This window comes from Sus scrofa, chromosome 3 (assembly GCF_054392235.1).
Source record: "Sus scrofa isolate SSC_HxYL_T2T_F1_AM1 chromosome 3, Sscrofa_HxYL_maternal_Yorkshire_Landrace_v2.0, whole genome shotgun sequence".
NCBI lineage: Eukaryota > Metazoa > Chordata > Mammalia > Artiodactyla > Suidae > Sus > Sus scrofa.
Window position 1 is genome coordinate 86,517,045 of NC_139385.1, and position 27,969 is coordinate 86,545,013.

At 41.9% G+C, this 27,969-nt stretch overlaps 1 protein-coding gene across 4 annotated transcripts in view; it reads left to right on the forward strand.

Annotated features, from left to right (window-relative positions):
* Nucleotides 1-27,969, forward strand: part of LOC146404749 (uncharacterized) — a 197,652-nt gene that overhangs the window by 124,022 nt on the left and 45,661 nt on the right. For 2 of the 4 annotated variants that reach the window (XM_085016128.1, XM_085016130.1), the window contains exons 3-6: nt 12,530-12,622; nt 13,317-13,397; nt 14,673-14,865; nt 23,287-23,384. In XM_085016128.1, the coding sequence (XP_084872254.1) occupies nt 12,530-12,622; nt 13,317-13,397; nt 14,673-14,788 (290 nt within the window). In that variant the 3' untranslated portion in view covers nt 14,789-14,865; nt 23,287-23,384. Of the gene's footprint in view, nt 1-12,529; nt 12,623-13,316; nt 13,398-14,672; nt 14,866-23,286; nt 23,385-27,969 lie in introns of those variants that run through there. The other 2 variants (XR_014839692.1, XR_014839691.1) reach the window with 1 other exon arrangement.

The following is a 27,969-nucleotide window of genomic DNA, read 5'->3' on the forward strand; positions in this document are numbered from 1 at the left end:
AAAATCAAATTGTTTTTTCATCATTGCATTGTATGAGTTTCTGATATATTTTGTATATTAATCCCTTATGAGATAGATGGTTTGCAAATATTTTCTCCTGTTCTGTAGGTTGCCTTTCCATTATGTTGATTGTTTCTTTCTTTCTTTTTTTTTTTTTGTGCAGAATCTTTTCATTTTGATGTAGCCCCTGATTTTTATTTTTGCTTTTGTTGTTTGTATTTTTGGTGTCACATCCAAAATATCGTTGTCAAGACCAATGTTGAAGTCTTTTTTTCTAAAGGTTTGTCGATTTTATTTATTTATTTTTAAAACAACTCCTAAATTTGTTGAGTTTTCTATTATTTCTCTATTCTGTTCATTTATTTCTGCTCTGACTTCTGCTTTCCCCTCCCTTCTGTTAACTATGGGCTTTGTCTATTCTTGCTTTTCAAGTTCCTTTAGGTGTAAGTTAGGTCATTTGAGATTTTTTTTTAAAAATATGGCCATTCATTGCTATAAACCTTCCCCTTAGAACAGGTGTTTTTTTGTGCTCATGTTTCTGAATTTTCTTAAATGAACTCTTGAGTTCTCTCAGAGCTTTTTTGTTCATGGATACTTGCTTAATTGTTGATTTTTGCTGGAGGACAGAGGCCTGGTTGTCCCACTCACTATCTTGGTGACAGCACTCCCAGTTTCCATACCCTGGCTAGCACTTATCCTCACTCTGGGGAGGGAGGCAGAGAACAGTGCTAGAGGGGGCAGTTTCTGGTGTCCTACAGGCCTTTTCTATATGACCCTGGCTCAGTCATTTTCCTCTACTGTGTATGGCAGTTAGTCATGTAAAATGGGGGTAATAATTCTCTTGCTAAAGGCAGCAAGGCCAAATGTGTGCCTTCTTTAGGGGCATAAGAGGGGAATGAGAGAAGAACCTTCTAAGCGCCCTCCCCAGGTCAGATTAAGAATTTTAGAGGCCTGAAGCACTGAGAGATTTTTATTGTCCCACTTCCCTTATTAAAAAAATAATACTAAGCTCTACAATATATTCAAAGAAATCTAACAGAATTCTTATTACATTGGTTTGTTCACTCTTTAAAATGTCAATTCTGTTTAAAATTTTTTTCTCAAACTTTTTTTTTTTTTTTTTTTTTTTGGAGTCCTCAGCATTGTTGATGACTTAAGCACATGCCCAGAGGCCAAATAGGTCTGTTGGACCTTCTAGCAATAGCACAAGGCCACTTGCTCTCAGTGAGACCAGCAGGAGATTTCCTTTCCCTCTGACAATTCTCTAGCCCTGGACTAGCTAGAGTGTCCAAGGAAAATGGTTTGAGAGGGTGGCTGGTGCCTTTGCAAATTTTGTTCTGAGATCAGGAATTTGAACTATGGCACTGAATCTGAACTCGTACTTTAAAGCATTTTAACCCACGGTAGTAGATTTTCAAACATATATTTACTGATTTATTTACTGCGGACCCACGGACCCATGAACTCTAATATGGAGTAGATATTCCCCGCCAAGGCACTGGGGTGATTGCCATGGTGACAGTATTTTCTCGAGTGGTTAGAGATACCCAAACTGTTGACATTTTTTTTTTTTTATTCAGATGTGGAGTGGTAGCAATGTTCTTTCAGTGCGATTATGGTATAAGATAATGAGAGCTGATTTGGGGGTCCTGTCTGCTCTGTTCTGACCCCTCACCCTCATTCAGAGATGAGGAGGGTACAGAGAAGGGGTGGAAAAGGGAGGCTTGGGATAGAGGATGCAGAATAGACCCTTCTTGGGATCCAGCTTCTGTGCTGCCACATTTGGTTTTGTGGGCTGGAGTTTCCAGTGTAATCTGGACTCATTTGGGAGTGAGGAAGAGAGATTCTAATGAACCATGCTGCTGGCCCTCCACCCTGAGCCATTAGGAACTTTTTTTTTTCAACAGGAGACACATCCTGGAGAAGTGCTAGGTTTCTGGGTTACTGTAGAGCTCTGGGTTTTCAGAACACATCTTGTGTTTCACTGGTGGCTTCTCAGAGGAAAAGAGAAAGAAGATGTGGGGCTGCTGTTTAGAAATCTGACATTTATTTTGCAGCCAGGATGACTGGGCTGGGCTGTACTCTCTGTTCCCATCAGGCTCCCTCGTAGCTCAGGGCACTGCCTCCCAGCTTCGCTTGAAAGAGTTGATGGCATCTGGTCTGGCCCTGCTTGCTTGCTTGGCAGGGCTTTTGCTTTGTCTGTTTACTTCATCTGTGACCTGTGGGTGAGTGACTGTCTCCTCAAAGCATGTGGTATTTAAGGAAGATGAACAAAGGACTACAGAATCAAAAACTAGTTCCTTAATAATGATAATAGCTATTATTATTTTGGCCATGCCTGCAACATGCAGAAGTTCCTAGGCCAGGGATAGAACCTGTGCTACAGGTTTTAGTATCCCACGTCCCCTATCAATAAAAATAATACTAAGCTCTACAATATATTCAAAGAAATCTAACAGAATTCCATGTTCACTTTTTAAAATGTCCAGTTCTCAGCCATACAATGAGACACCAACATCAAATGCTTTCACTGACATGTGGAATCTGAAAAAAGGACAGACTGAACTTCTTTGCAGAACAGATGCTGACTCACAGACTTTGAAAATCTTATGGTCTCCGGAGGAGACAATTTGGGGGTGGGGGGATGTGCTTGGGCTGTGGGATGGAAATCCTGTGAAATCAGATTGTTATGATCATTATACAACTACAGATGTGATAAATTCATTTGAGTAATAAAAAAATGCTTAATTAATAAAAAGAAGGTAAAAAAAAAAAAAGGAAATTTAAAAGTAAAGCCAGCCAGGACCCCCTGAGCATAAGAAACTGGGGACCTGGTCTCAAGCCTCTTCTACCACCACGGTCAGCCTTCCCATGCCTTGTAGAACATCCCCAGGCTTTAGAGATTTGCCTCCTGGAGTCCATCTACCCCCAGGCACTATCCTAACCCAACACTCTTGCCCTTTGTCGGCGACAAGGTAGAGGAGGTACCATCACTCAGAAGGAGTCTGGGCCTTAGGAACCATAGAAGGAGCCATAAGACCAGGATCTCATTCCAGCCACACCTATGGCAAGTCAGAGGACCACCTGCCTCACTTGTGAAGTGGGAGAAAGAACCCCCTGTGCAGAGTCACTGGAACCCTGGAACCTTGAGACAGGCAATGCTTTTAAACTGAAGCCCCATACGCAAAAGCCTCTATCAGGCAGTAAAATACACTTTTTGCATTCCCTATGCACAATAAATTATCTCTAGCTACTTAGATTTCAGTAGGTGAAACTGTGGCACATCCAGGCAATAGAACATTATTCAGCAATAAAAATAAATGAGCTACCAAGAGAAGATGAAAACACATGGAAGAACCTGAAAGGCATACCCTAAATGAAAGAAGTCAATCTGAAAAGGCTACATTCTGTATGATGCCTTGTTCAGTCTTGGAGGTCTGTACCTTTCTACAAATATGTCCATTTCTTTGAGGTTGTCCATTGTGTTGGCATCTGGTTGCTTGTAGTGGTTATTATGACCCTTTGTATTCCCGTAATGACAATTGTGATTTCTCTATTCATTTCTAGCTTTATAGACTTGCATCCTCTCCCTTTTTTTCTTGGTGAGTCTGGCTAGAGGTTGGTCAATTTTGTTGATCATTTCAAGGAGCCAGCTTTCAGTTTCATTGATCTTTCCTACTGTTTCCATTGTCCCTAAATCATTTATTTCTGCTCTGATCTTTGTGATTTCTTTCCTTCTATTGACATGGGGTTTTGTTTGTTCTTCTTTCTCTAGTTGCTGTATGATTCCCACTCGGCATTTCAGAAAAGGCAAAACTATGGAGACAGTTTAAAAAAAAAAGATCAGTAATAGCACTGGGAACTATGTCTAGTCACTTATGAGGGAGCATGATAATGTGTGAAAATAGAATGTGTACATGTGTGTGTAACTGGGTCACCATGCTGTACAGTAGAAAAAAATTGTATTGGGGAAATAACTATTAAAAATAAAACAATAATAATAAAAAAGAAAAAAAAATGTCCAGTTCTGTTTGAAAATTTTTTTTCTCGAACTTTTTGTTTTTGGTGGCACGCTCAGCATTGTTGGCGACTTAAGCACATGCCCAGAGGCCAAAAGGGCCTGTTGGACCTTGATTAGTGACAGTGCTGGATCTTTAACTCACTGAGCTGCCAGGGAACCTTAATATTAAAGAAGATTTGGGGAGGGGGAGGGAGAGAAAATCCAAAAAAAGGAAACGAAAGAAGAAAAGGGACGTGTGTGGTTGCACTGCTGCAGAGATCTTAGTGATAACTATCACTCATGTTGTGCACGAGAGAACTGAGGCTCTTGTGCTCAACACGTGGAAATTAATAAGCACTTCACTGAGAGTAGGGAAGCTTATGGAGGAAAATACACTTTCTAGGCTATCATTTGTCTGACAGATTTTGCTATTCCCGGAGGGGCCAACTTTTCTGCTGGCCTAAAATCACTGATGTGTGCTGTGATGATGTTTTTCCTGCCAGAGTGAGTAAAATGCCCTCAAGGTGACCCGCTTTAGCATATAAGTGAACTTGAACTTCAGTGTCCGTGCCATGATTGACCTTGGTTTCCCGATTTTCAGAAAAGATTTTAGTGCTTCCCTGAGCCTAGCTCAGTTCCGTCTACCTCAAGTATGTGTTGGTGAATCTGAGTGAACTAGAGGTAGAACCTTTTAATCAATTTTAAAAACTAGCTAGTAACATCTTCCTTGTCTACCTCCACTCCCTGAAAAACTCAGAATGGGGACCTTCGAGGATGGTCCCATCTTGTTGCTCAGTTCTCTGGAGTGATCCCCATTCTTTGTGGCTGCCTTTTGTCCAAATACACCAGAGTAACCCCCTCCCCCACTTCTTATCCTTTGGAAAATGTTACAACATTCGTTTCTGTTCTTCTGAACACGCTCATTCCAAGCACCCGATAATTATTAGCTTGCGGAGGCGCTGATCCTTTTTTCCATTTTAGTTTAAGATGTTGGGATCCCCGCCTACATAATGAAGTCAGGAAAGACACAGAGCTGCTGAGATGTTTCTATTTTCTTCTTTTCTGGGTGGATTTTCCTGAAAGATGTCAGCATCAATTGGTGGCTAGCACCCTGCGGCATTTAATTATTCTTGACATTGAATCCATCATGGTATGAAGAGAGAAAATACAGTCTGTCTGTTCCTCCTCCTCTTGCAAGAGAAACAATATGATAATTAAGGCGGTAAGTAAAGTTCTCAGAATAAGGAGAAACCGCATAAGGCCCAGCATCACACCACTCTTAGCAACGCTAACAAGAGACACATTCTGAGGCTACCTCATTTTCTTCATCCAGATCACTGTGAGCCATCCTCCTGTATAAATGAAGAGCAGTTTAATTTCAATAAGCCAATATTGTTTGGAGGGCATTTACCACCTCACAGGCAAGGCAGGTGGAACCACAAAACTTTCTTTTTGTGCCCTGGAGCTGGAAAGCTCATTGAGTTTGGGAGACCTCACTTGTGAAGGTTTGAATCTGGAGGCCAAATTCAACGTTATTCTAACTAAGGGAGTTGGGGGGGGGGGCGCAGCTGTGAAAGCCTGGGGTGGGAGTGGGGAAGCTGAGAGCTACCTTGAGAGGACTTCTTACATTTGTCATTTTAGGGCACAGGAGCTGGATTTGGGTTTGAATACAAGTTTCTTGAGAGTGGCGTGCACACGTCCGTGCGCGCGTGTGTGTGTGTGTAGAGGGGGTGGGGAAACCAATCTAAACGCATAACTTTCCAATATGAACAACCTTCCAGGAGAAGAAAGGGACTTTTTTTTCAAGGCTAACTATAGAAATTGGATGCATACTGTTAGGATTAACGACTGAAGGCAAAAGAAAGCTCAAGCCCCGGCTCCCTCAGCCAGTATGTTCAAATGATAAATTGCATTAAGGCACTGAAAGAAACAACAGCTGCAGTTCATGAAGAGCCAAATTTATCTAAATTTCTCCCGTTGATCAGTCAAAATCATCAGGGTGGCTCTCTGTAATCACTTCTTCCTTGGGGAGGGGGCGGTGGAAGGGAAGGACAAAGGGGGAAGACAGGACTTTTGTTTTTTAAGGTCTACCTTCTGAAGCGAAAGTAATGCAAGAACTAATCTGTAAGGCGTTTTAGGGAATCTTTATTCTCGATGGCACTACCACTAATACTCTTGTCTCCTGGTGTTCCTTTCAACCGTCCTTAGGAGAAGGTGGGTGGCCCCTGCAGCAAATGTAGCTTAGAGACATGGGCTGGAGGCAGGAAATCCAGGAGCAGTTATTGGGACGTTGGGATGGTAACTGTACAGATCTGCAATGCTTTCCAAAACGTGCTTCCTTACGGCAGCACCTGTGAAATAGAACTGGTTGTTGTCTGCGACGATTTCAAGAACATGAGGTTTGTTGGCGGGGGGCGGGGTCAAGCCATGGGCCCAAGGTCACCTGATAAGCTCCTCTAAGGGATGAGGACAGGGGAAGGTGTCTACACTCCCCGCCGAATTCATTACAACACATTTCTTCAGCCCCCTATCCTTACGCCTTACGTGGTGAAAGCAGGAAAAGCCGGGTGCAGAAACCACTCAGAGAAGCCGCCATCCTAGGCTGCATGGGGCCAGCTTTGCTCCAGCACGACGCTCAGCGCAGAGCGGCATGTGGCGTGGAATTCCATTAGAACTGACTCACCATATGTTTGTTTGCTGGTGTGCAATGGAACCTGAGGGAGAGCGTAATGGATCTCTGTTACTAAACCGTGTGGAAGCTTCCGGAGATTTAATAGTCTACCTCGAGGTGATGAATAGAGGGGCTCTCATCTTCCTTGCATAATCAGGGAGCCTCGGTGCTCTCAATGCGCTGTCCTCCCCTCCAAGACCCTTCTGGAAAACTCTGTACATCTGGCACTCCTGGAGTCAATTCAAAAATGGAGAAGGAGGGGGAGCGGTGCCTTCCTCTCATCTTCCCAGAGAGAAGATCTCTGGGATGCGCGTGCACGGAGAGCTGGAGGTTTTGCGAAGAAAGACGTGGGCTAGAGGGATGGGGAGGAGAGGGGAAGGCGTTCGGGTGACGCCCCCACCCCCCCCTCCGCCCCCGCGTTTAGGGTCTTATTGTGTTGTGAAGGCTGTTGCTCTGAAGGGCACTCTGGCCACTCGTGCTGGTGGTTTGTGGGGACGTCCTTGGCCTCCTCCGAAGCCCAGAGCCAGAGGTGAATCTCTGTGGGTACCACTGAAACCACACGGCTGCCAAATGGCCTTGAAATTTTATTCCTTCCAGTAATTTTCTCGCTGATGTGCTTTTAATTCATGCGGTGTGGAAGAAGGCTGGAGGGTATTCTTTGCAGGGAACGACAGAAATAGAACCGCAGTAGAACTTCGTTGGTCTGCCTGCCAGAGGACTGAAGCGCTGGGAAAAGAGGGGCCGAGGAGGATGAGCCTGTGAGCTCAGGAAGTGCAGAAAGCAGCCGGTTTCTTAAGTGAATTCCAAGTCTAGGTATGCGGTGAGGGTTGGGGGTATGAAGAACGGAAGTTACTCGTTTTTTTTTTTTCTCACCTTAGTGACTCTCTCCCATCCATTCTTCTCTCCTGCCATCTTTTTAGCTGATATTTCTCATTCCTGCCCCATTTACCTTTCTCCTTTCAACAGTCAAACCCACAAATTTAGTCCTCCCTGTGAAAACAGAAGCTTTTGCCATCAGTAAAGATTCAACGTTGCCCTCAAACATGAGGGCATTCTTGGTACCTCAAGTAATATTTGAAGGGAGTGGTGAATGCCTGAAGCCTTTCTGCAGCCATCTTTTCATGGATTTGCTTAAAGATCCGGGTGTGGAATAAAATATAATCTTGTAGTATTCTTCCAATTCAAGCAAACTATGAGACATCCATTTTTCTTCTTCATTTATTCAGCGAGTGGCAAATACTCTTCTGGGCACTGGGAAGACAGTAATGGACAGGACTTGGTGCTTACCCTCAAGATGCCTTGTGGGACTGACATTAAGGGAAGTAGAAAGTCATGGTACTAAGCATTAGGTGTAAGGCAGAATTTTCTTTCTCCCGCCCCTTTGCTTAGGTGGGAACTCCAGGAACTGGGAGAGGATAATGGGGCTTGATGCAGTGTCAAGTTAGGAGAGAGAGTTTTGTAGGGAAGGTGCAAAAGTTATTTTAGGGTAGTGGAATAAAATTATGTCAGACACTTGCCAAGGGTGAGGCTGGGCATGGATGCCTTGTTCAGACTTAATGAGCAAGTATTGGCTGGAGATCGGCCCCAATGGAGTGGAAGATGCATCTGAGACTGTTTTTAATTCTTTTTTAAGAACAAAAAAAATGAAGAGCCAGATGAGCCTGAGTGGTGGACCACCCTTCCCTACTTCCTATCTCCTAGGAGCCAAAGCTCCCCTCATCCTTCTTCCAGCAGTAGGGGGAGGAAAGGAATAGCTGAGATCATAACACCGGGCAGGCCCTGAAGCTCACAAGGGTGGGAGAGGCTTAGGGTGTGTTGATGCTGAAGGAAACCGAACTGGAACAGAATGAAAACTTCACGGACTTCTAGAGTATAGAAATTGAGAGGAGGGATGTCAGAAAATTGGGGTAACTCAGCCTAGCTTGACTTGATTTTACTTGTAATGATGGTGAGATTCTCAGGGTGCAATGGAAGATCTAAAGAAGATTTCTAACCCAGATTAGGGTTGGAGGGTTTAGGGAAGGCGTGATAGTTTTATGTGTCAGCTTGACTGGGCCATGGGGTAACCACCATTTCTGGGTGCATCTGTGAGTGTGTTTGTAAGTGAGATTAGCATTTGAATCAGTGGATTTGGCAAAGCAGATGGTCATCCCCAAGGTGGGTAGGTATTATCCAGTGTGCTGAGGGCCTGAATAGAACAAAAGGTGGAGGAGTGGAGAAGTCATTCCTTCTCTGCCTGACTAGTTATGTTATCGTTTGTTTCTGGACTGCTTTTAAGATTCATGCACACCGGCGCCCACTCCCCCCTCTCCCTTTAGGCAACCAGCAATCTGTTCTTTGTATCTATGAGCTGGGGGGAGGTTCATTTATTAACCTTACCCAAATAAACGATATCATCTGGTATCTGTCTTTATCTATCTATAAGATTTCTCTTAGCTAATGCCCTCGAGGTTCATTCATGTTGTCACAAATGGCAAGATTTCACTGTTTTTAATGGCTGAATAATATTCCATTTTGTGTGTATGCACCATATCTCCTTTCTCCATTCATTCATCAATGGGCAGTTAGGTTGTTTCCAGGGCTTGGCTATTGTGAATAATGCTGCAGTGAGGGTGGGGGTGCACATATCTTTCCAAGTTAGTGTTTTCATTTTCTCTGGATAGATACCCAGAAATGGAATTTCTGAATCATATGGTAGTTCTATTTTTAAATGTAAATTGAATTGTACACTTTAAATGATGAGTCGTATGGCATGTGAATGCTATCTCAATAAAGCTATTATTTAATAAAAAGAGATTCATGCATGTTGTTGCATGCTTCATTAATTTTTTCCTTTTTATTGCCGAGTAGTGTTCTGTTGTATGGATATACCATAACATACTTATCCATTCACCAATCCATGGACATTTGGATTTTTTTTCCAGTTGTTGAGTGGCTATGAATGTTTTCTGAATATAAAACATTGTGCAGAAACATGTTTTCATTTCTCTGGGTAAATACGTAGCTGTAGAACTACTAGGTGGTAGGCAGGCCAAATGTTTTCCAAAATGTGCTATTTTGCATCCCCATCAGCAAAGCATGAGTGTTCCAGTTACTCCACAGTCTGAGCAGCACTAGGTGTTGTCAGTCTTTTAAATTCTAGTCATTCACAGAAAGTAGAGTGATGTGTCATTGTGGTTTTAAGTTGCATTTTCCTAATGACTAAAGATATGGAGAATCTTTTTATGTGCTTTTTTGCCACCCATATATTTTCTTCAATGAAATATTTGTGTACATCTTTTACTCATTTAAAAGATCAAGTTGTTTGTCTTCTTATTACTGAGTTTTTTAAAAAATAAGTTTTGGATACGAATCCTTCATCAGATACGTATTTTGCAAATATTTCCTCCCATTTTGTGGTTTTCCTTTTCTTAATAGCCTGTTTTGAAGATCAAAAGTGTTCAATTTCACCAAGTCCAATTTATCATTTTTTTCTTTTTCTTTTTTAAATTTTTTGGCCGTACCCGTGGCATGTGCAAGTTCTGGGGCCAGAACCCAAGTTGTTTGTTGCAAAGACAATGCTGTAGGCCACAGGGGAAGTCCTTATTTTTTTCTTTTATGCCGTAATCTTGGATACTTTTAGGGTTCATCTCCTTTGTTCCCTTTCTTTCACAGGCCACTATCCTATGCTATGTGCTGTCCATTGACTGAATAGTATTGTTTCATGTACGTTGTCTGATTTTCGGTTATTTGCAGAGGAAAGACATGTCCTATGGCCGTTTATGCTTCGTTGGTGAAAGATGAAGTCCTAGACTTTTAACAACAACAAATTTGGGGCAGAATTTTTTATTTCTTATAAAAGAAGCAAGTAATATTGGTTAGGTCAAATTTCCTCTAGAATTCTCCATCTTTTCCCCAACGTACATTACCTCTACGCTATGTCAGTCCATTTGGTAGAGGTAACTACTCTCACCAGGTTGGTGTGTGTGTGTTTTCTAAACTTATTCTGTAAATTTACAGACTGATGTGTGTCTGTACATTTATTTATTCTGTAAATTTACAGACTGATGTGTGTCTATAAAGGAATGTATGTTTTTAGGGAACTTAAAATTTCTTCATAAGAGGAATTGTTACAACTTGTTATTTTCACTTAGTGTACCTCTTGGATATGTATCATATGAGTTCAGCTAGATCTACCTTATTCTTTTAAACTGGTATATAGTCTGTCTATATGGATGAATCATAGTTTAAGTTTCTTCCCTTTAGACTTTTTACCTCTCTGACTTCTGTAGGTAGTTATGGACTACTGAAGACCTTACCTTGATTTTAAAAAATTTCATATATTCAGAAAATATGTGAAACATGTACATTTAATAATAATAATATTAAAGCAAACACCCTTGAACTCTTCACCTAGGTTATGAAATAGAACAATAGTTTTCTAAAAATCTCCTTCGTGCTCCTTTCTAACATAACCCCTTCTCTACCTTTCTCAGGCATAACTATTAGTTTATTGTGTTAGTTATTTCCTTTGCATATTTTACGGTGTTATCATTAATATATGCATCATAAAATTGCATTGCATTGACTCCGTAGATTTCCCTGGGTAGTATAGCCTTTGGACTTATATGGGAAAATAATCTGAAAAAGAATGGACAAGTGTATTAACTGAATCATGTTGCTATATAGCAGAAATTAACACAATATTGCAAATCAACTCTACTTCAATGAAATTTTTAAAAATGAAAAAATTGCATTGTATTTCTTCTCTTATTGAATTTAGTGAAAAATGGAATCATGCTGTGTGTATTTTTTGTTATTTGCTTCTTTCCTCAGTTAGGTTTGTGAAATTTATTGACAGAGGACACTGATGCTTACTCAGTTTTATTGTGCTATATCACTCCACTGTATGAATGTACCACAATTTGTGTATTCCATCCTCCTGTTGATGTACATTTGGGTTGTGTCCAGCTTTAGGCAGTGCTTCTATGTATAATTGGTACAAATCATCTGAGGCAAGGGTTTCTCCAGTGTATCTATCTAGAATTGCTTGGTCATAATAAATTCGCATTTAAAAATTTTTTTAAGTACTGCCATTTTTTTTCCAAAATAGTTGTATAAATATATACTTCCACCCGCAGTGTATGAAGTTTGACATTGCATTTATATCCTTAGCAATACTTTGTATTGTCATTTTATAATTTTTTTCTTCAAATTTGGTGCAAATATGTTGGCCCATTGTGCTTTCAGTCTGTATTTCTTTGATGGCTAATGAAGTTGAACACATTTTCCTAAGTTGCTGACTATTCGGATTTCTTCTTTTGAAGTTCAAGAATTTTTCTTTTCATTTCTTCCTTTTCTTTTTTTCCTTCCCTCCTTTCCTCCCTTCCTTGCTTTTTTTTCAGCAGAAATTATTCTATAGACTGTATTGTAGTCCTCTTTTAGTTACCTGAATTGTAAATATTTTCTCCCAGTTGGGGCTTATCTTCTTTATGGTACGTTTTGTTGAAAAGAAGTTCTTAATTTTAATATAGTCAAGTTTATCCATCTTTTTCATTACAGCATTTGCTGTTTGTGTCTTGTTTAAATTTTTAAAGTCATTCTGTACACCAATAATATATTACCTTCTAAAATCTTACTTCTTTGCTTTCATATATAGATATTTAGGTTTAAACACTTGATTGATTTTTATGCATTTCTTTTGTTTTCCAAAAATTTTTAATTACAATTCTCACCAGAAGTATAATTCATATGATGACCTTGTATATAAGTCCTAGGGTGGATCAGTATGACCATAAGAGCTGTTTATATTGGGTGAGCAGAATTGATTTGATTTTTACGTACATATAGGTAAAGGTAAATCTTATCTTATTTTCCAGATGAATACTTAGGTATTCCAGCACAAGTTTTTGAAATTTCTTCCTGTTACCATGGATCTGCAATGTTAACTCAATTTTATATCAGTTGTCTGGGTGAGTATTGTTCACCTTCTGAGTTCTATATTTTGTTTGATTAATCGTTTCATCTCTGAGCCTATGGCATGCTTTTTAAACTTTGTAGCTTTATGATAAATTGTAGTAATTAGTAGGACACGTTTCCCCAGTTTTCTTCTTACTCATGAATGTCTTGATCAAGAATAGTCAACATTTGATACTTTCACATGAATGTTAGAATCAGTGTTCAAGTTTCAAAACACATTCAAATACACACACACACACACACACACACATTCTCACCCTCCCCCACATTATTGTATTTTGTTTTCGTACTTACTCAACAGAATAAATCTCAAACCTTTAAGAATTATTCTACTGAATCTATAGATCAATTTGGGAAGAATGAACATCTCTATAACATTGAGTCTTACAGTCTTTAAATATACTTTATCTTCTTATATTTATATTAAAAATCTCTTTAAAATAATAATCTTCTCCAGAGAGATCTTTTATCCTTTTGTTAAATTTATTCCTAGGTAATCACATGTTTTATAAATGGTATTTTAAAAACTTTATTTTCTAAGTAATTATTGCTGGTATATGAAAATGTGAAAGTTTTTATATGTTAATTTTGTTTCAAACAACCTTGATAAACTGACTTCTAATTATGTCTCTGAACAACAGTTTTATTTCTTTTCTTCTAATCTTTCTGTTTTTCATTTCTTTACAGTACTGCCTTGGTCCTCCAGTACCTTATTGAATACAATTAATGATGGTGGATATATTTGGTTTATTTTTAATCACAAAGGGAGTAAGCTTAACATTTTCCTCTTAAGTGTGGTATTTTATATATGTTTGTGTCTTTTTTTAAATTATTATCTTAAAAAAAGAGTGAAGAAAGTTTTCCTCTCTGTTTTGTTGAGTTTTACTTTACATCATCAAAAGGTTTTGAATTTTATCACTTTTTTTGCAACTATTGAGATAATTACATTATTTTTTCCTTTAGTATCAATGTGGTAGATTATTTTAATTTATTTTTCTAATGTTAAATCACTTGTATCGGGGAATTAAACCCAGTTAACGTATGCTTTATTATCACTTTAAACACATTTTAAGTTTTGTTTTCCAACATTTTGTCTAGCAATGCTGATAATGTTCTTTTCTTGGATGGTCTTTTCAGATTTTGATATCAGTTATGTTAGACTTCTGGTTTATGCTCAGGGATGTAGGGAAAGTTAGAAAGCATATGAAAAGGCAACAAAAACAATATACCTCCAGAAAAAAAAGCAATCATCCGATCCAGACTCAAATATGACATAGGTGTTGAAATTACCCAGCAGAGTTTTAAATAAGTATGAATAATATTTAAAAGGCTCTAATAGGGAGTTCCCATCATGGCACAGCAGAAATGAGTCTGACAAGGAACCATGAGGTCGTGGGTTTGACCCCTGGTCTTGCTCAGTAGGTTAAGGATCTGGCATTGTTGTGAACTGTGGTGTAGGTTGCAGATGCGGCTCAGATCTGGCATTGCTTTGGCTGTGGCTTAGGCCAGCAGCTGTAGCTCCGATTGGACCCCTAACCTGGGAACCTCCATATGCTGTGGGTGAGGCAAAAATAAATAAATAAATAAATAAATAAATAAATAAATAAATAAATAAAGTAAAAGGCTCTAATAGAAAAGACAGACAGGATGCAAGATCAAATAGATGGATGGAAAATATAAAAAAGTCAAGTGGAAATACTACAAATGTAAAACACAATAACAGAGATGAAAAATGCATTTGTCAGGCTTGTCAGTAGATTTGACACAGCCGAGGAAAGAATTAGTGAATTTAAAGCTAGGTGTATAGAAAGTACTCAGATGGAAGCACAGAGAAAAAGTGAAAACAGAACAGACTATCCAGGAATTCTGGGACTATATCAAACATTCTTACATATGTATAATTTGAATCCTAGAGGATGGGATGAAAGAGAGATGGAAAGAAGAGTAAGGAGGAGGAGAAGAAGGAGGGGAAGGAGGAGGAGAAGATTTGAGGAGATAAAGAGTATGCTAGCTTAAAACTGTCTATCTTTCTTTCTCTCTCAGTTCAGAAAAAGCACAGCACACATGATGATGGAAACCAAATTGAGATTTCGTCCATGGGTGCAGTGGGACAGAGAGCCACATCAGGATTTAAGAAGGAACCATCTTGGGTTGGATAGATGCCAGAGTGGGTGGAAGACATACTCAAGGATCAGGAGAGATACATCGTTTCTCGAAGATGCCAGAATAGACAGAGGTAAGGAGAGTGTGTAGGAACTAAAAACATATCTACTTATACATCACAGTATTATGAGCAGGGTAACTTCTTGCTCAACTCGAATAGCCAATAGAGATCTGGAAAAGGGCCTTGGATTTATGGCTCAGGCTGATTTTTGTTCAAATAGCATTTCATTTGTTAGTTTTACCTTGGTGAGTTATTTTCTCCTTGGGCATTATTTTTCCATTTATGAAGTGGGTACCCCATATAAAAGAATGAAAATAATACCATTTGCAGCAACATGAATGCAACTAGAGACTCTCAAACTACGTGAAGTAAGTCAGAAACAGAAAGGCAAATCCATATGATATCACTTATGTGTGGAATCTAAACTGTGGCACAGATGAACCTATCTGCAGAACAGAAACAGACCCATAAACAGGGAGAACAGTCTTGTGGTTGCTAATGGGTGGGGAGGGAGTGGGATGGATGGGGAGTTTGGGGTTAGTAGATGCAAACTACTGCATTTAGAGTGGGTAAGCAATGTGGTCCTGCTGTACAGCACAGGGAACTACATCCAATCTCTTGGAACAGACTGAGATGGAAGATAATAGGAGAAAGAGAATGTATATATGTGTATGACTGGGTCAGTTTGCTGTGCAGCAGAAATTGAAACAGCAATGTAAATCAACTATACTTTAGTAAAAAATTGCTAAAAAAAAAGAATAAAAGTATAGATGCAAGAAAGCTCAAAAAAGGGGGTACAGTTACGCCTGCTTCAGTGAATGGTTGTAACTTTAAATGGAATTTTATGTATAAAATAGCATATACTTCTTGGCCCATAGTGAACTGGAGTTCATCTTCTGCTCTATAACAATTATTTGCATAACTTCAAGCAAGGCATTTCTTCTCTCTGGTTTTCTCCTTCCTGGGATTTCTTTGTTGGTAAAGTCAAGTCCAAGACTAGAGGAAGTGTGGGTGTTAAGGAAAAGGGAAAGGAGTTAAGCCAAGTGACATTTGAGATTCTTTGCATTTCTTTATTTTTTTTTTTTCTGTCTTTTTGCCATTTCTTGGGCCACTCCCACAGCACATGGAGGTTCCCAGGCCAGGGGTCCAATCAGAGCTGTAGCCGCTGGCCTACGCCAGAGCCACAGCAACGTGGGATCCGAGCCGCGTCTGCAACCTACACCACAGCTCACGGCAACGCCAGATCGTTAACCCACTGAGCAAGGGCAGAGACCAAACCCGCAACCTCATGGTTCCTAGTCGGATTTGTCCACCACTGAGCTACGACGGGAACTCCGAGATTCTTTGCATTTCCGAAGTTCTGCAGTTTTGAGGGAGGTCACTGGGAGACAAAGGGAGTCTGTCTTGTTAAGAGGACTGGAACTCAGAGCCATGCTTGCTGTGCACTGGTGTGTGGCTCCCTGGCCCTGGGGATTTCAGTAAAGGCCTTGGTGATGGTCGGGAACTATAGAGTTCCCCGGCTGAACCTGTTCACCCACATCCTTGAACAGACAGGGAAACAAGGATTCTGCAAATGGAACAACCCAAAGATTCTATTTTTCAGAAACTCCCAACCTATTTCTCCCCTCACTTCCTCCTTCCAACAGATTTTTAGGAAGCAGTGGGCATCAGGGTTTTATTATCACTCAACTGCCACTTGTTGCTAATTTTCTACACTTCCTCTCTGTGTCACTTGTGTTCAGCTAATATCAATCTTTCTTAAGAAGCTAACTCAGCCCAGTGACAGCTGAGCTGAGCCAGGAGGCTTGGTTGGTAATGGTCAGCCTTTTTTTTTTTTTTTTTGTCTTTTTAGGGCTGCACCCGAAGCAAATGGAAGTGCCCAGGCTAGGGACTGAATCAGAGCTGTAGTGGCCAGCCTACGCCACAGCCACAGCCACGTGGGATCAAAGCTAAATCTGTGATGTATCCACGGCTTGTGGCAACGCTGGATCCTTAACCCACTGAGCGAGGCCAGGGATTGAACCCTCGTCCTCATGGATACTAGTTGGGTTGTTACCACTGAGCCACAATGGGAACTCCTGGTCAGCCTTAAGTGGGTGGGATAGAGCCAGGCTGAGCTTGTGTGACATTTGCTCTGATATTTGCTGGTTCTGTGGCCTTGAAAGCTGCTTAATCTCCCTGATACTCACTGTCCTCCTTTGTGAATAGAGATATATCACATCGAGTACCATGAGAGGACAGTACAGTACACAGAGAGCTGTGGCAAGGATCAAGTGAGATAATGGCAGGGGACATGGTGAACACTCAAGGCAGGGTAGTTATAATTCTTCAGGATAAGGTTGCCATGGTGATGGTGGAGGTATCAAGTGTTATGGATGCGCTTTGGAGCCCCGGGCTATTTCTGAGATCCTCCCTTCCTCACTTCAGTCTCAAGGCTTGTTTACTCCTAGACTTTCCCATCGCAGTCCTGGTGCCTTTCCTTCTTCCCAAGTCATGAGGCCTGGGAGAGCCTTCTCAGTTACACGAGTCATTTCTAGTCATTAAGATCATCATCTTCTTCTTCTTCTTTTTTTGGCCATGCCTACAGGCCAGGGATTGAACCCATACCACAGCAGTGACAACGCCGGATCCTTAACTACGAGGCTACCAGAGAACTCTAAGATTATCCCATTCTTTTTTTTTTTTTTTTTGGCTGCACCTCAGCATATGGAGTTCCTGGACCTGGGATAAAGTTGTGAGCCACAGTTGGACCTACATTGCAGCAAAGCTGGATCCTTAACTCACTGTGCCGGGTCAGGGATTGAACCTGGATCCTAGCGCTCCAGAGATGCTGCCAATCCCACTGTGCCACAGTGGGAACTCCTATCCCATTCTTGAAAAAGAAGCACACTTTGAAATTGTCTGAGCCTCTATTGAATAAGTCAACATTTCCTTACCAGGGATTTTTATTGTTGTCTTTTTAGGGCCACACCCAGAGCATATGAAGGTTTCTAGGCTAGGGTTCAAATAGGAGATGTGGCTGCTTGGCTGTGCCACAGACACAGAAGCACAGGATCTGAGTCTCATCTTTGATCTACACCACAACTCACAGCAATGCTGGATCCTTAACCCACTGAGCAAGGCCAGGGATTGAACCTGTGTCCTCATGGATGCTAGTCAGGTTTGTTACCACTGAGCCAAGACGGGAACTCCCTTACCATGGATTTTTAACCTTATTTTCAAGGACCATTAAGAACTTTAGGCTATCTGCGACTTCCTGAAGTGATCTGCAAAAATTTGATATGAAAGAGCATTTTTTCTGAGGAGAGGTTCTCAAAGGCAGCTGTGTCCCAGAAAAGCCTGGGGGTCTTGGTTCCGAACCTCTCCGGTTTCCCTTATGGTCAAAGTGAATATGATCCATTAAAAATCATACCTCGTGGCAGTTGCTGTTGTGGCTCAGCAGAAACGAATCTGAGTAGTATCCACGAGAATGCAGGTTCGATCCCTGACCTCGCTCAGTGGGTTAAGGATCCGGCATTGCCGTGAGCTGTGGTGTAGGCTGGCAGCTGCAGCTCTGATTGGACTCCTAGCCTGGGAACCTCCATATGCCGTGGGTGTGGCCCTTTAAAAAGACCGAAAAAAAAAAATTATACCTTTTGGAGAGGACCATACTCCAAGGAGATCGTGTTTTAGGTTAGGAGGCAGGGGATGAGGTAGGAGTGAATAGCCAAAGTGTGCGTGGTTGGCCTTTCTTGTCCCACAGAGGCCCTGGACAGTCATAGTTTCACTGAGGAACAGTTGAGGGCTCCCACGCTGCAAGTGCAGTTTGTTCAGTGGTGACCACCTGGGACAGCATGGACAGGGCAGGGAAAGAGGCAGTTATTTCATGGACTTCAGAGCTGGAAGGGAGCTCAGAAGTCACCTAGTCTAATATTCTGGGATGACTCAAAGGCAACCTGAAGGGGTAACGGGACTTGCTTAACAAGCCAGCGCTAAACTATGGCTGCGACTGGACTCTTCCTGAGCAGGGTCCTTGTAACCATTAGCTCCTGTTTTCACACAGATCATAAATAGTTGGATAGTTGGGTGAATGCACAGAAGTTTGGAAGAAAAATGTAATGAACCTGCAGAGATCCTGTGGGAGCAGGTGTGCTAGAACCTTGTTTTCAATCAATATGATTGAAAGTACTGGAATTTAGAATATGTTGTTTGCCCCATGAGTAGATGTCCTAACCTGGTTTAAACAATTAACAACTCTAAGACAAAACAATCCTTTTTTTTTCTAACTAGCAAAACAAGTTGGGTATCTAGAATTAATGAGGAAAAAAAAAAGACATAGGAAATCACCTATCACCTCATAGCTAAGGGGTAACCCCTTTTCATATCATGGCATATTAATGTCTTGTTTTCTCTTTATGTGTCTCTTCCCATAGTTTGCTCTCTTCTATAGATTTAGGATCATATGGTATCGATTGCATTGTATCCTGCTTTTTTTTCATTTATCACCATTTGTCTTCCATGCCATTGAAAAATCTTTACAAAACATCACATTTAATGGTCACTGATATGCCGCTGCATGGCTGTACCCTGATCCCAGATAATTTCAACTTGACTCTGTGGCTGTATATGTATGTCCATGGATAGTCTAAATAGTGCTGTAATGAACATCTCCATGCATAAATCTTTATTCACACCTCTTATGACTTCCTTGGGGTAGATAACTGTAAGTTGAGCTATTTGGGCAAGAGGCATGACCTTTTCCAAATCTCTTGATATCTGCTATCAGATTCAGAGACATATAAAATGTGAAGAAAAGGTCAGTGGAAAAGGCGCTGCTCAAACTTCTTTTATGACACCAATATACTGAACTTGCTGACCCAAACCAGACTTCTTTTCATAACTTTGACACATCTAAAACCTGATAATGACTAAAAAGGATCAAATGTCTATGCGAGATGCTCTATGAGGTGATTTCCTGTTTCAAAAAGCAATTATTGGGCACTTACTGTGTCCTTAATACTGAGGATCGTTGAGGATAAACAGTAAACAGATACAGGTGTGGCGGGGAGAATAATCCCCTAAGTGATGAGGGGTTTGATGCTGATGCTGACAGAGTGGGAACTTTGGCTTCCAGGCATCATCTACGTACCCTATGCAGGAGAGTTCCAAGGCCGTTAGGATGAAATGATTGTATTCATTCACACAGTTCAATTCTTTGAGTATTTTTCCATTTTCTCTGACCTTCCCTAAATTTTGAAGAGGTCATCTTGTAGTGGGGAGGGGGAAGGGCCCCCCCCAGAACAAAGGGAAGACACATGCAACATCAGCAGCTGTGAGTGCAGGCACAGTTCTGTAACAATGTAGCATAACCTGAATCCTTGGGCGCAAGCGCATCTATAACTGTCCCGCTCAGACATTACAGAATGTATGTTACCTTATAAGGGGGCAAAGGGACTTAGATGTAGCAGAAAACAAACTGGGGCGTATAAGGTGACGCCCTGCTGCCTTTGGATATGGATCCGCTGAGCCAGCGCCGGCAGGAATAAACGCTGCTTCCTGGCAAAAAGAACTCGGTGTCCTGTCTCCCTGTAGGTAAGTGCTGCAACATTTCTAAAGCTTCCTCCTTCTACACGATTTTCCCTCCTGAAAGACTACTTGCCGGGTACAGTATGGAGATCTTTAGTAAGAGGTAGTTTTTTTGTATTCCTGGGTGCAAAACTTGGATCTCCTGCATTTACATGGTGTGCTAGCAACAGGAAGCACCTAGTAAACAGTCCTTTCCTCCTCTTAGGCATCCTGCTTTCTCCTCCTCTCCCCATCCTCTTCCCATCTAATGGCACATCTGTGACCTGGACGGAAAGGAGGGGATTATCCACATAAACATGAGAGCTGTAGCTGTAATGATCGAAAATATCTATAACATGATAAGTATTGAACAACACACTTTTCTTCTTTTGGATAACACCAGCCACAATGTGCATTTAACAAGGTTCATGTCTTCATACTGCTACTGTCTGCAGCTAAGACTACCAGGGACAAAACAGAGACTCGTCTGAACCACTGTTTTCAGAAGTGATTGAACCCACGTAGCATGGAGGAAGCTCAGGGAGACGGCTGAGCAAGCGGGTTTTCGGATGAAATCAGCATCCTTCCTCGAGATTAGGCATCTAGTCTGGGCTGCAGAACCCAACGTTTGTTGGAGAGAGATACGAGATACTAGTCATTATTTATTATTATTATTATTAATTTTAGTTTGCTTACCTAGGGAGAAAGAAAGCATGTGTCTTTAATTTATCTTTCGGTGGATCCTTTTGCTAGAATCCCAGTTTCACTGAATATTTAGAATGCTTTTTCTCTAAAAGCAGAAACTTGTTTGAATAAGAGCTGCTTTTTCAACATGTAGACAAATATTTGAATAACTGGTGGAAATAATAAATTACCCGCATAAAGTGATTTCATTGCTCTTAAAAGCAAAAAAGCACTCTTGGGAATTCCACGGAAATGACTCAATTTTCCTCTCACTCCCATGGTAGCCATTTGATCTTACTCTGGGGTGGACTGGGGGGCAAGTTGATTTTTTAATAGGTGAGCACCTATATATTTTCTCTGGAAAACCAAGTGGAGGAGGGTCTACCGGGGGAAAACAACAAAGCTCCGAAGGCAAGGATCATGTCCTTGATGCCCTGCCTAGCTTTTCAGTTCTTGTCTTCAAACGAAACTTACTTATAGGAACTGCCTTTTGAAAGACTCTGTTGTTCTTTCCGAGGAGTTTAATGAGGGCTCATTATTTCGACCATTTGCACTTTCCTGTTTCTCAGATTCCAACTGCGTAATCCAATTATGGTTTGTGGGTCTGGTTGGAAAACCATCTGACTAGGGAATTCAGATTTGGAGCCATGGCGGTCTTTGGGAGACGAAGAACCACCGCTGGATCCAGGATGGTCTTGAGAACCGGACCTCTGGGGTCAGGCTGTCCGATTTCATCTTGGTCTAGCCCACACCCCCCGGGGACTCCGGGATCGTGACTTAACCATTCTTTGCTTGAGCCCTCTGGGTCTCCTTAGGGTTATAGGGTAACAGAGGGGGTTAAATAAGATAATGCATGCAAAGTGCTTGGCATAGAGCAGATACTGATACTATCACGTCAAAGAAACAAAAATGATAATTTTCTCTCAGGATTGGTGGAATAGCAACTCAGAGATGGAAGCAATACATTTGCAATCCAGGTGTGGCTTTTTCTCTAACCTCACACACGTGCAAGCCACTCCTTACACACATTACTGAGTTTTTTCTTTTCCCTCTGATGCACAGAACTTTTCACCATGATGCCTCTAGAGTAGGTTAAGAAGTTTATATTCTCTTTTAAGATGTTTTCCTTTTATCTGCCCAGTCATAATCGTTTCCTGTATTCCATCTATGATATCATATTTAAAATATGTTAGTGCCTAGTCTTTCTGGCTTCAAGCCAACATTGCCAGCCCGGAGTTTCTGAAATCCAAACACTCATGTTTTTATAAAATCACACTGAAAGGTGGACATGAGTTGTGCTAAATATGGTCAACAAAACTGGGCAAGTTAAAAGACCATCCTTCTCTGGATTTCCCATCATGGCTCAGTGGAAATGAATCTGACTAGCACTCATGAAGATGTAGGTTCGATCCTCAGTGGATTAAAGGATCTGGTGTTGCCGTGAGCTGTGGTGTAGGTTGCAAATGCAGCTCAGGTCTGGCATTGCTGAGGCTGTGGTGTAGGCCAGCAGCTACAGCTCCTGATTCGCCCCCTAGCCTGGAAACCTCCATATGCTGTGGGTGTGGGCCTAAAACGACAAAAACAACAACAACAACAACAACAACAACAAAAAAAACCCAAAAAACCAAAAAGCAAAAAACCCCACATAAAAAGACAAAACAAAAACCCATCCCTCTGAAGAGCTTCCTTTACTCAGGATGAAGCCCAGGTTCTCTTACGTTTTTTGAGTGGCCCTTAAACCCACCTTTCCAAACCTGTCATTTTTTTTTTTTTTAAGTTTTACTGAGGTAGAATTGATTTACAATGTTGCGATAATTTTTGCCGTACAACAAAGTGATTCAGTTATACATGTACACACCTCCATTCTTTTTTGGATCCTTTCCCCACATAGGTGATCACAGAATGCTGGGGGGAGTTCTCTGTGCTATACAGCAGGTCCTGTTGGCCAGTCAGTCCATATATCTCAGTGCGCATGTGCCGATCCCAAACCCCCAGTCCATCCCCGCTACTTGTCCCCTTTGGTAACCATACATTTATTTGCAGCCTGTGAGTCTGTTTCTATTCTGCAAATAAGTTCATTTATATCCTTGTGTAGATTCCACATACAAGTGATATCATAGGATGGTTTGTCTTTCACTGTCTGACTAGCTTCACTAACCAGTATGATAATTTCTAGGTCTCTCCATGTTGCTGAAAGTGGCATTATTTCCTGCTTTATTTATGGCTGAGTAATACCCTGTTTTTTTTTTTGTTTTTTTTTACCAGGGGCCTCTGGATCTTACCTACCATTGGACTTCATGGGTCTTTCCCAGTTCCTGGAATTAAACATAAACTTTTGCTTGTTTGGGCTTTTTTTTTTTTTTTTTTTTTTTTTTTTTTCTAGGAAGGCTGTCTTTGGCTTTCATGAGATTCCCAAAGCGGTCTCTGACTTCAGAAAGGTTCAAAACCTTTGTTTACTGGAACCTTCCCTTATTGTTCCCATGCTGGCTTGCCCACTCTGGTCAGTAGGAACCTGCTGGTCTCCACCCCTGATCTTTTCCCACAGCAGTTAACCTTCCTTGCTTCCTGAAATGCTCTTCCCTCCTGCTGCAGCAGTGTGGTACACCATGTTTTGTTCTGTTACCACCGCCACCATTTGTGGTTTACCCTCATGTCACCTGAAAATTTATCTGTTGAGTATTTCCCTTCGATGCCCTTCTTTGCTTAAATCTCTTTTAGAAGGGACCTGGTGGACGGGTAATAAAACGAGATGAATCTGGAAGCTGGAGAAGACTGTGGCCTCAGAGAAAAAATATTTCCATCACAGCAACAATATAAGCGAAAGACTGGTGATAGCAGAGCAGGGGAGAGAGACGTGGGTCTGGGCAGGTCATCCCTTCCCAGGGGCTGCGAACAAGAGCCGTCTGGAAAACAGTGGAAATGGGCACGGGCAGCCAGACGTGGAGATGTGGGCTGCCCTTTGGGAGGAAGATAGTGCTTATGTGGGAGAAAGAGTGGGAAGGAGTGAGAGTTAGACAGAGAGTTTCTGAGATGGATGCTGGGTTGGGGGTGACGAATGGTACCAAGGGGGAGGCAGCTAATGAGAAAGGCGCTTTGGAAACAGAAAGCCATGGAGGCCGAAGAGGGATGATGGAGGATGAGGGAATGTTTGGGCTGGAAGTTGGGCTTAGAGGGGGCTGACTTTTCTAGACGAGGGCGTGGAGAGGGAGTGCAGGATGTCTCAAGAGGGAGGCTTGAGGGGCTGAGGGAAAGACCCCAAAATGGGCCATGCAGTGTGTGAGTGTTTGTGTGTCTCAAGGAGAGTGGGCGTGAGAAGAGTGATAAAGAAAAACATTTTCTTTTCTTTTCTTTTTCTTTTTTTCTTTTTTGGCCACCCTGCAGTGCAGGGAGTTCCCAGACTAGGGATCAGATCTCAGCCACGGCTGCTGCAACACCAGATCCTTTAACCCAGTGTACCAGGCAGGGGATCGAACCTTCGTCCTGGTGCTGCAGAGATGCTGCCAATCCTGTTGTGCCATGGTGGGAATGCCGAGACTATTTTCTTTATATGAGAAACCACTGTCTGAATGGTCTGTTCCTAAGTCTGGGGCAGGAATCTGAAGTGCCAGTCCCGACACTGGCAGAGAGATAAACACTCCACAAACAGGGCTTGCCAGTGCCATAGAGCGGGTCAGATAGTGAAGGGGTACCTAGCTGCTCCAGCAGCTGCTGGTAGGTTAGGGCAGTGGTTCTCTAAGCACTGGGTGCTCAGGAATCCCTGGGTGGGGGTAGGGGGGTCAACTTGTTCCGACAAAGATTCTGAGTCAGCAGGTTTGGGGTGGGGCCCAGGAACGTGCATTTTGAACAAGACCCCCCTCCCCAAGCGATGTTGATGCTGCCAGTTGGGGACCCCACTTTGAGAACCACTTGATGAGGGAAACTGGTTCATGCCTTTTAGAGACTGATCCAAACCCTCTTAAGTTTCTTTTGGGCAATATACGACTGTGATGAAAAGGAAGAAAATGAACATCCCTTTTTAACTCTGGAGGAACAGGCAAATGTAAAACATTTGAAATGTGTAATGGAAACATTTCAAAGTGCTATTGATTCTTATCAGTGCAATAAAGAAAGAAGCATGTGGGAGATCACTTTGTGGCTCAGCAGTAAACAAACTCGACTAGGATCCAGGAGGACGTGGGTTTGATCCCTGGCCTGGCTCAGTGGGTTAAGGATCTGGCAGTGCCGTGAGCTGTGTTTTTAGATCAAAGACACGGCTCGGATCTGGCTTTTCTGTGGCTGTGGTGTAGGCTGGCGGCTGTAGCTCCGATTTGACCCCTAGCCTGGGAACTTGCATATGCTGAGAGTATGGCCCTAAAAAGCAAAAAAGAAAAAAAGAAAGAATCATGTTTTAAGGGCCCCCTCCCACTTGGCTTCCTACTTTCTTGTGGATTCTTAGCTTTGCTTTCCTTTGATAAGCTACCATTTCAGATTTAGTCAATGGTGGCCCTCTATGGGGTAAGGGAAGGGGAGAGGCAGGAAGATTCTGTTTCCTGGCCTTGGAAAGGTGGGGTGGCCAAAGGTGAAGGAGGATTTTTTTTTTTTTTTTTGCTGTATCAGAGCCAGGTTGCTCCTCTGTCCTGGTGGCCCTGCCATGAGGTATCTTCCTTTTGTAGCCTCCAGTCTCAAAGCCTTCTGCCCATCATGGCTCCAGCCTTTCCCCTGTTTACATATGTGCTTGGAGTGCAGAGAGGATGCTTTGGGGAAGGAAAGGGCACATCTCCAGTGCTCCAAAAGAACAGATTTGACTGCATCAGAAAATGCTGCCTCTCCTTGAGTTGTTTCATGATAAATCCACACAATACACTTGCTGTGATAGATGCTGGCAGAGTAAACAAAAAGCTTTTAAATATTAGCATCAGTTTCACATTTTTCCTTGTTCAGACGGGACAGAGTAATCCTTGTTCTTGATAAAGGATTCCGGGAATTGAGGCAATGATTAAGAGAAGTGTTTAATCACGAGAAGGGGAGGAGTCCAATCAGTAGCAAATAAAAATAAACAACAAGAAGGATGATGGATATTGACTTCTGAGCACTCCTAGTTTTTAGCCATCAATGACCTGTGGATGTTGGTTGCTGTAGCTGTCATATTTGATGCTTCCTTCTGTAGGAACGGTAAAAAAGAGATCACTAGGGCAAATCAGAGTCAGGGACTGAGTGCGCAGGTGTAGAACTGCCAGATGAAATACACGATGCCCAGTTCCACTTGAATTTCATGTTTTGACAATTAATAATTTGCTGTATGGAACACAACCACATCTGAATTGTGAATTTAGCTGGACATCTTGTGCTTTTATTGGCTAACCTGGCAACTCAAGAGAAACTTTTCCATTTGGGGAGCAAGCTCAGCGTTTGGGGCCAAGTTACAACTTGTCCTGCTTCATGTCACCCAGAGTGTTGAGATTCTCTTTAAGTAGAAGGATGCAAATTCTCAAGTGTTAATTTATGAATTCCTGTTGGTCTTAAGAATTGAAATTCATGATCTTAGGAAAGGAAACCATAAAATCAAGGCTGGTATCCCAAAGTGACTCTTTCCGCCTTTTTGGAGGCAGTCAGCTAATATTGTCAGGTGGACATAAACTATCATAGTGAAGAACAGATGGGCCACCTTTGGGTTATCTGCACTGCATTCAACCCCTCTTTGAACACTAATTATAATCTGTTGGGAGGAAATATCGATTGAAAGGTCAAGTGCTTTTGTAAAAAAAAAGGTGATCATTCAGTACTTCCTACTTTGAACCAAAGCACACACCAGGACTCATTGTATCCCTATCTTCTGTACAGCATATATGTGCTGAAATATGAATTTCTTAATTCTAGGATTTTCTTCAGGGAGGATAAGTGAACGTGAACAGAAGCTGTCAAGAGAGGTACATTGCTTTACTTGTGATTCTTTTTTTTTTTTTTTTTTTGTCTTTTTGCTATTTCTTGGACTGCTCCCGAGGCATATGGAGGTTCCCAGGCTAGGGGTCGAATTGGAGCTGTAGCTGCCAGCCTACGCCGGAGCCACAGCAACTCGGGATCCGAGCTGCGTCTGCAACCTACACCACAGCTCACGGCAACGCCGGATCGTTAACCCACTGAGCAAGGGCAGGGATTGAACCCACAACCTCATGGTTCCTAATCGGATTCGTTAACCACTGCGCCACGACGGGAACTCCTACTTGTGATTCTTAATCTGTATCTACTGCCATTTCAGACTACGAGTTGACTTTTAAACCAAACATCTAAAATATAAGTTAATTTTACTATGCAAAGTGGGCATGGTGGTGTGAAAAATCTCCTTGAGCTGCAAAATGGACACGTTGCGTGAGTAGGGCTCCGGGCGAACACTGTTCCTTTCTCCTTCCTCTGATTTTTTTAAGGGACCAGACAGTCTAGAAAGAGGACAGGAGAAGACCTTGCCTCCTAATTAACAGAAGGGATAGGGGTGGAAAGACCATGCAGTTACCCTTAGTAATGGAATGGCCAGTTACGGTAAGAGACAGGAAGATCCCCTTTGCAGTGAATCCGCATTCTGGGAAAATCTAGTGGAGATTCCAGGCACCCTGAGAACCAAAAGACTGGAGAGACTAAGCATTTGCAGCCAAACTCCATTCATCTCTCCATTTATTTTCCTTAGTCTGCTGGGGATTATTTCGGAAAGAGGATTCAGGGTACAGAAGAAAAGTGAGACGATAGTGCCAGTGTTAAGCTAGAACGTGCAGGGACACTGGGTTCAGCTACAGCAGCCTGGGAGGTGGATGGTTAAAGAAGGTACAAGTAGGTGCAAGTGTTCCCAAGGGACTCCCTTGGCAAATTCCTCCTGTGGCTTCCCAATCTTCGAGTTAGCTAAGCTTTAACTAATATAATAAATTATATACATATATATTTTTTTTTCCTTTTTTTTTTGGCCATGTTCACAACATGCAG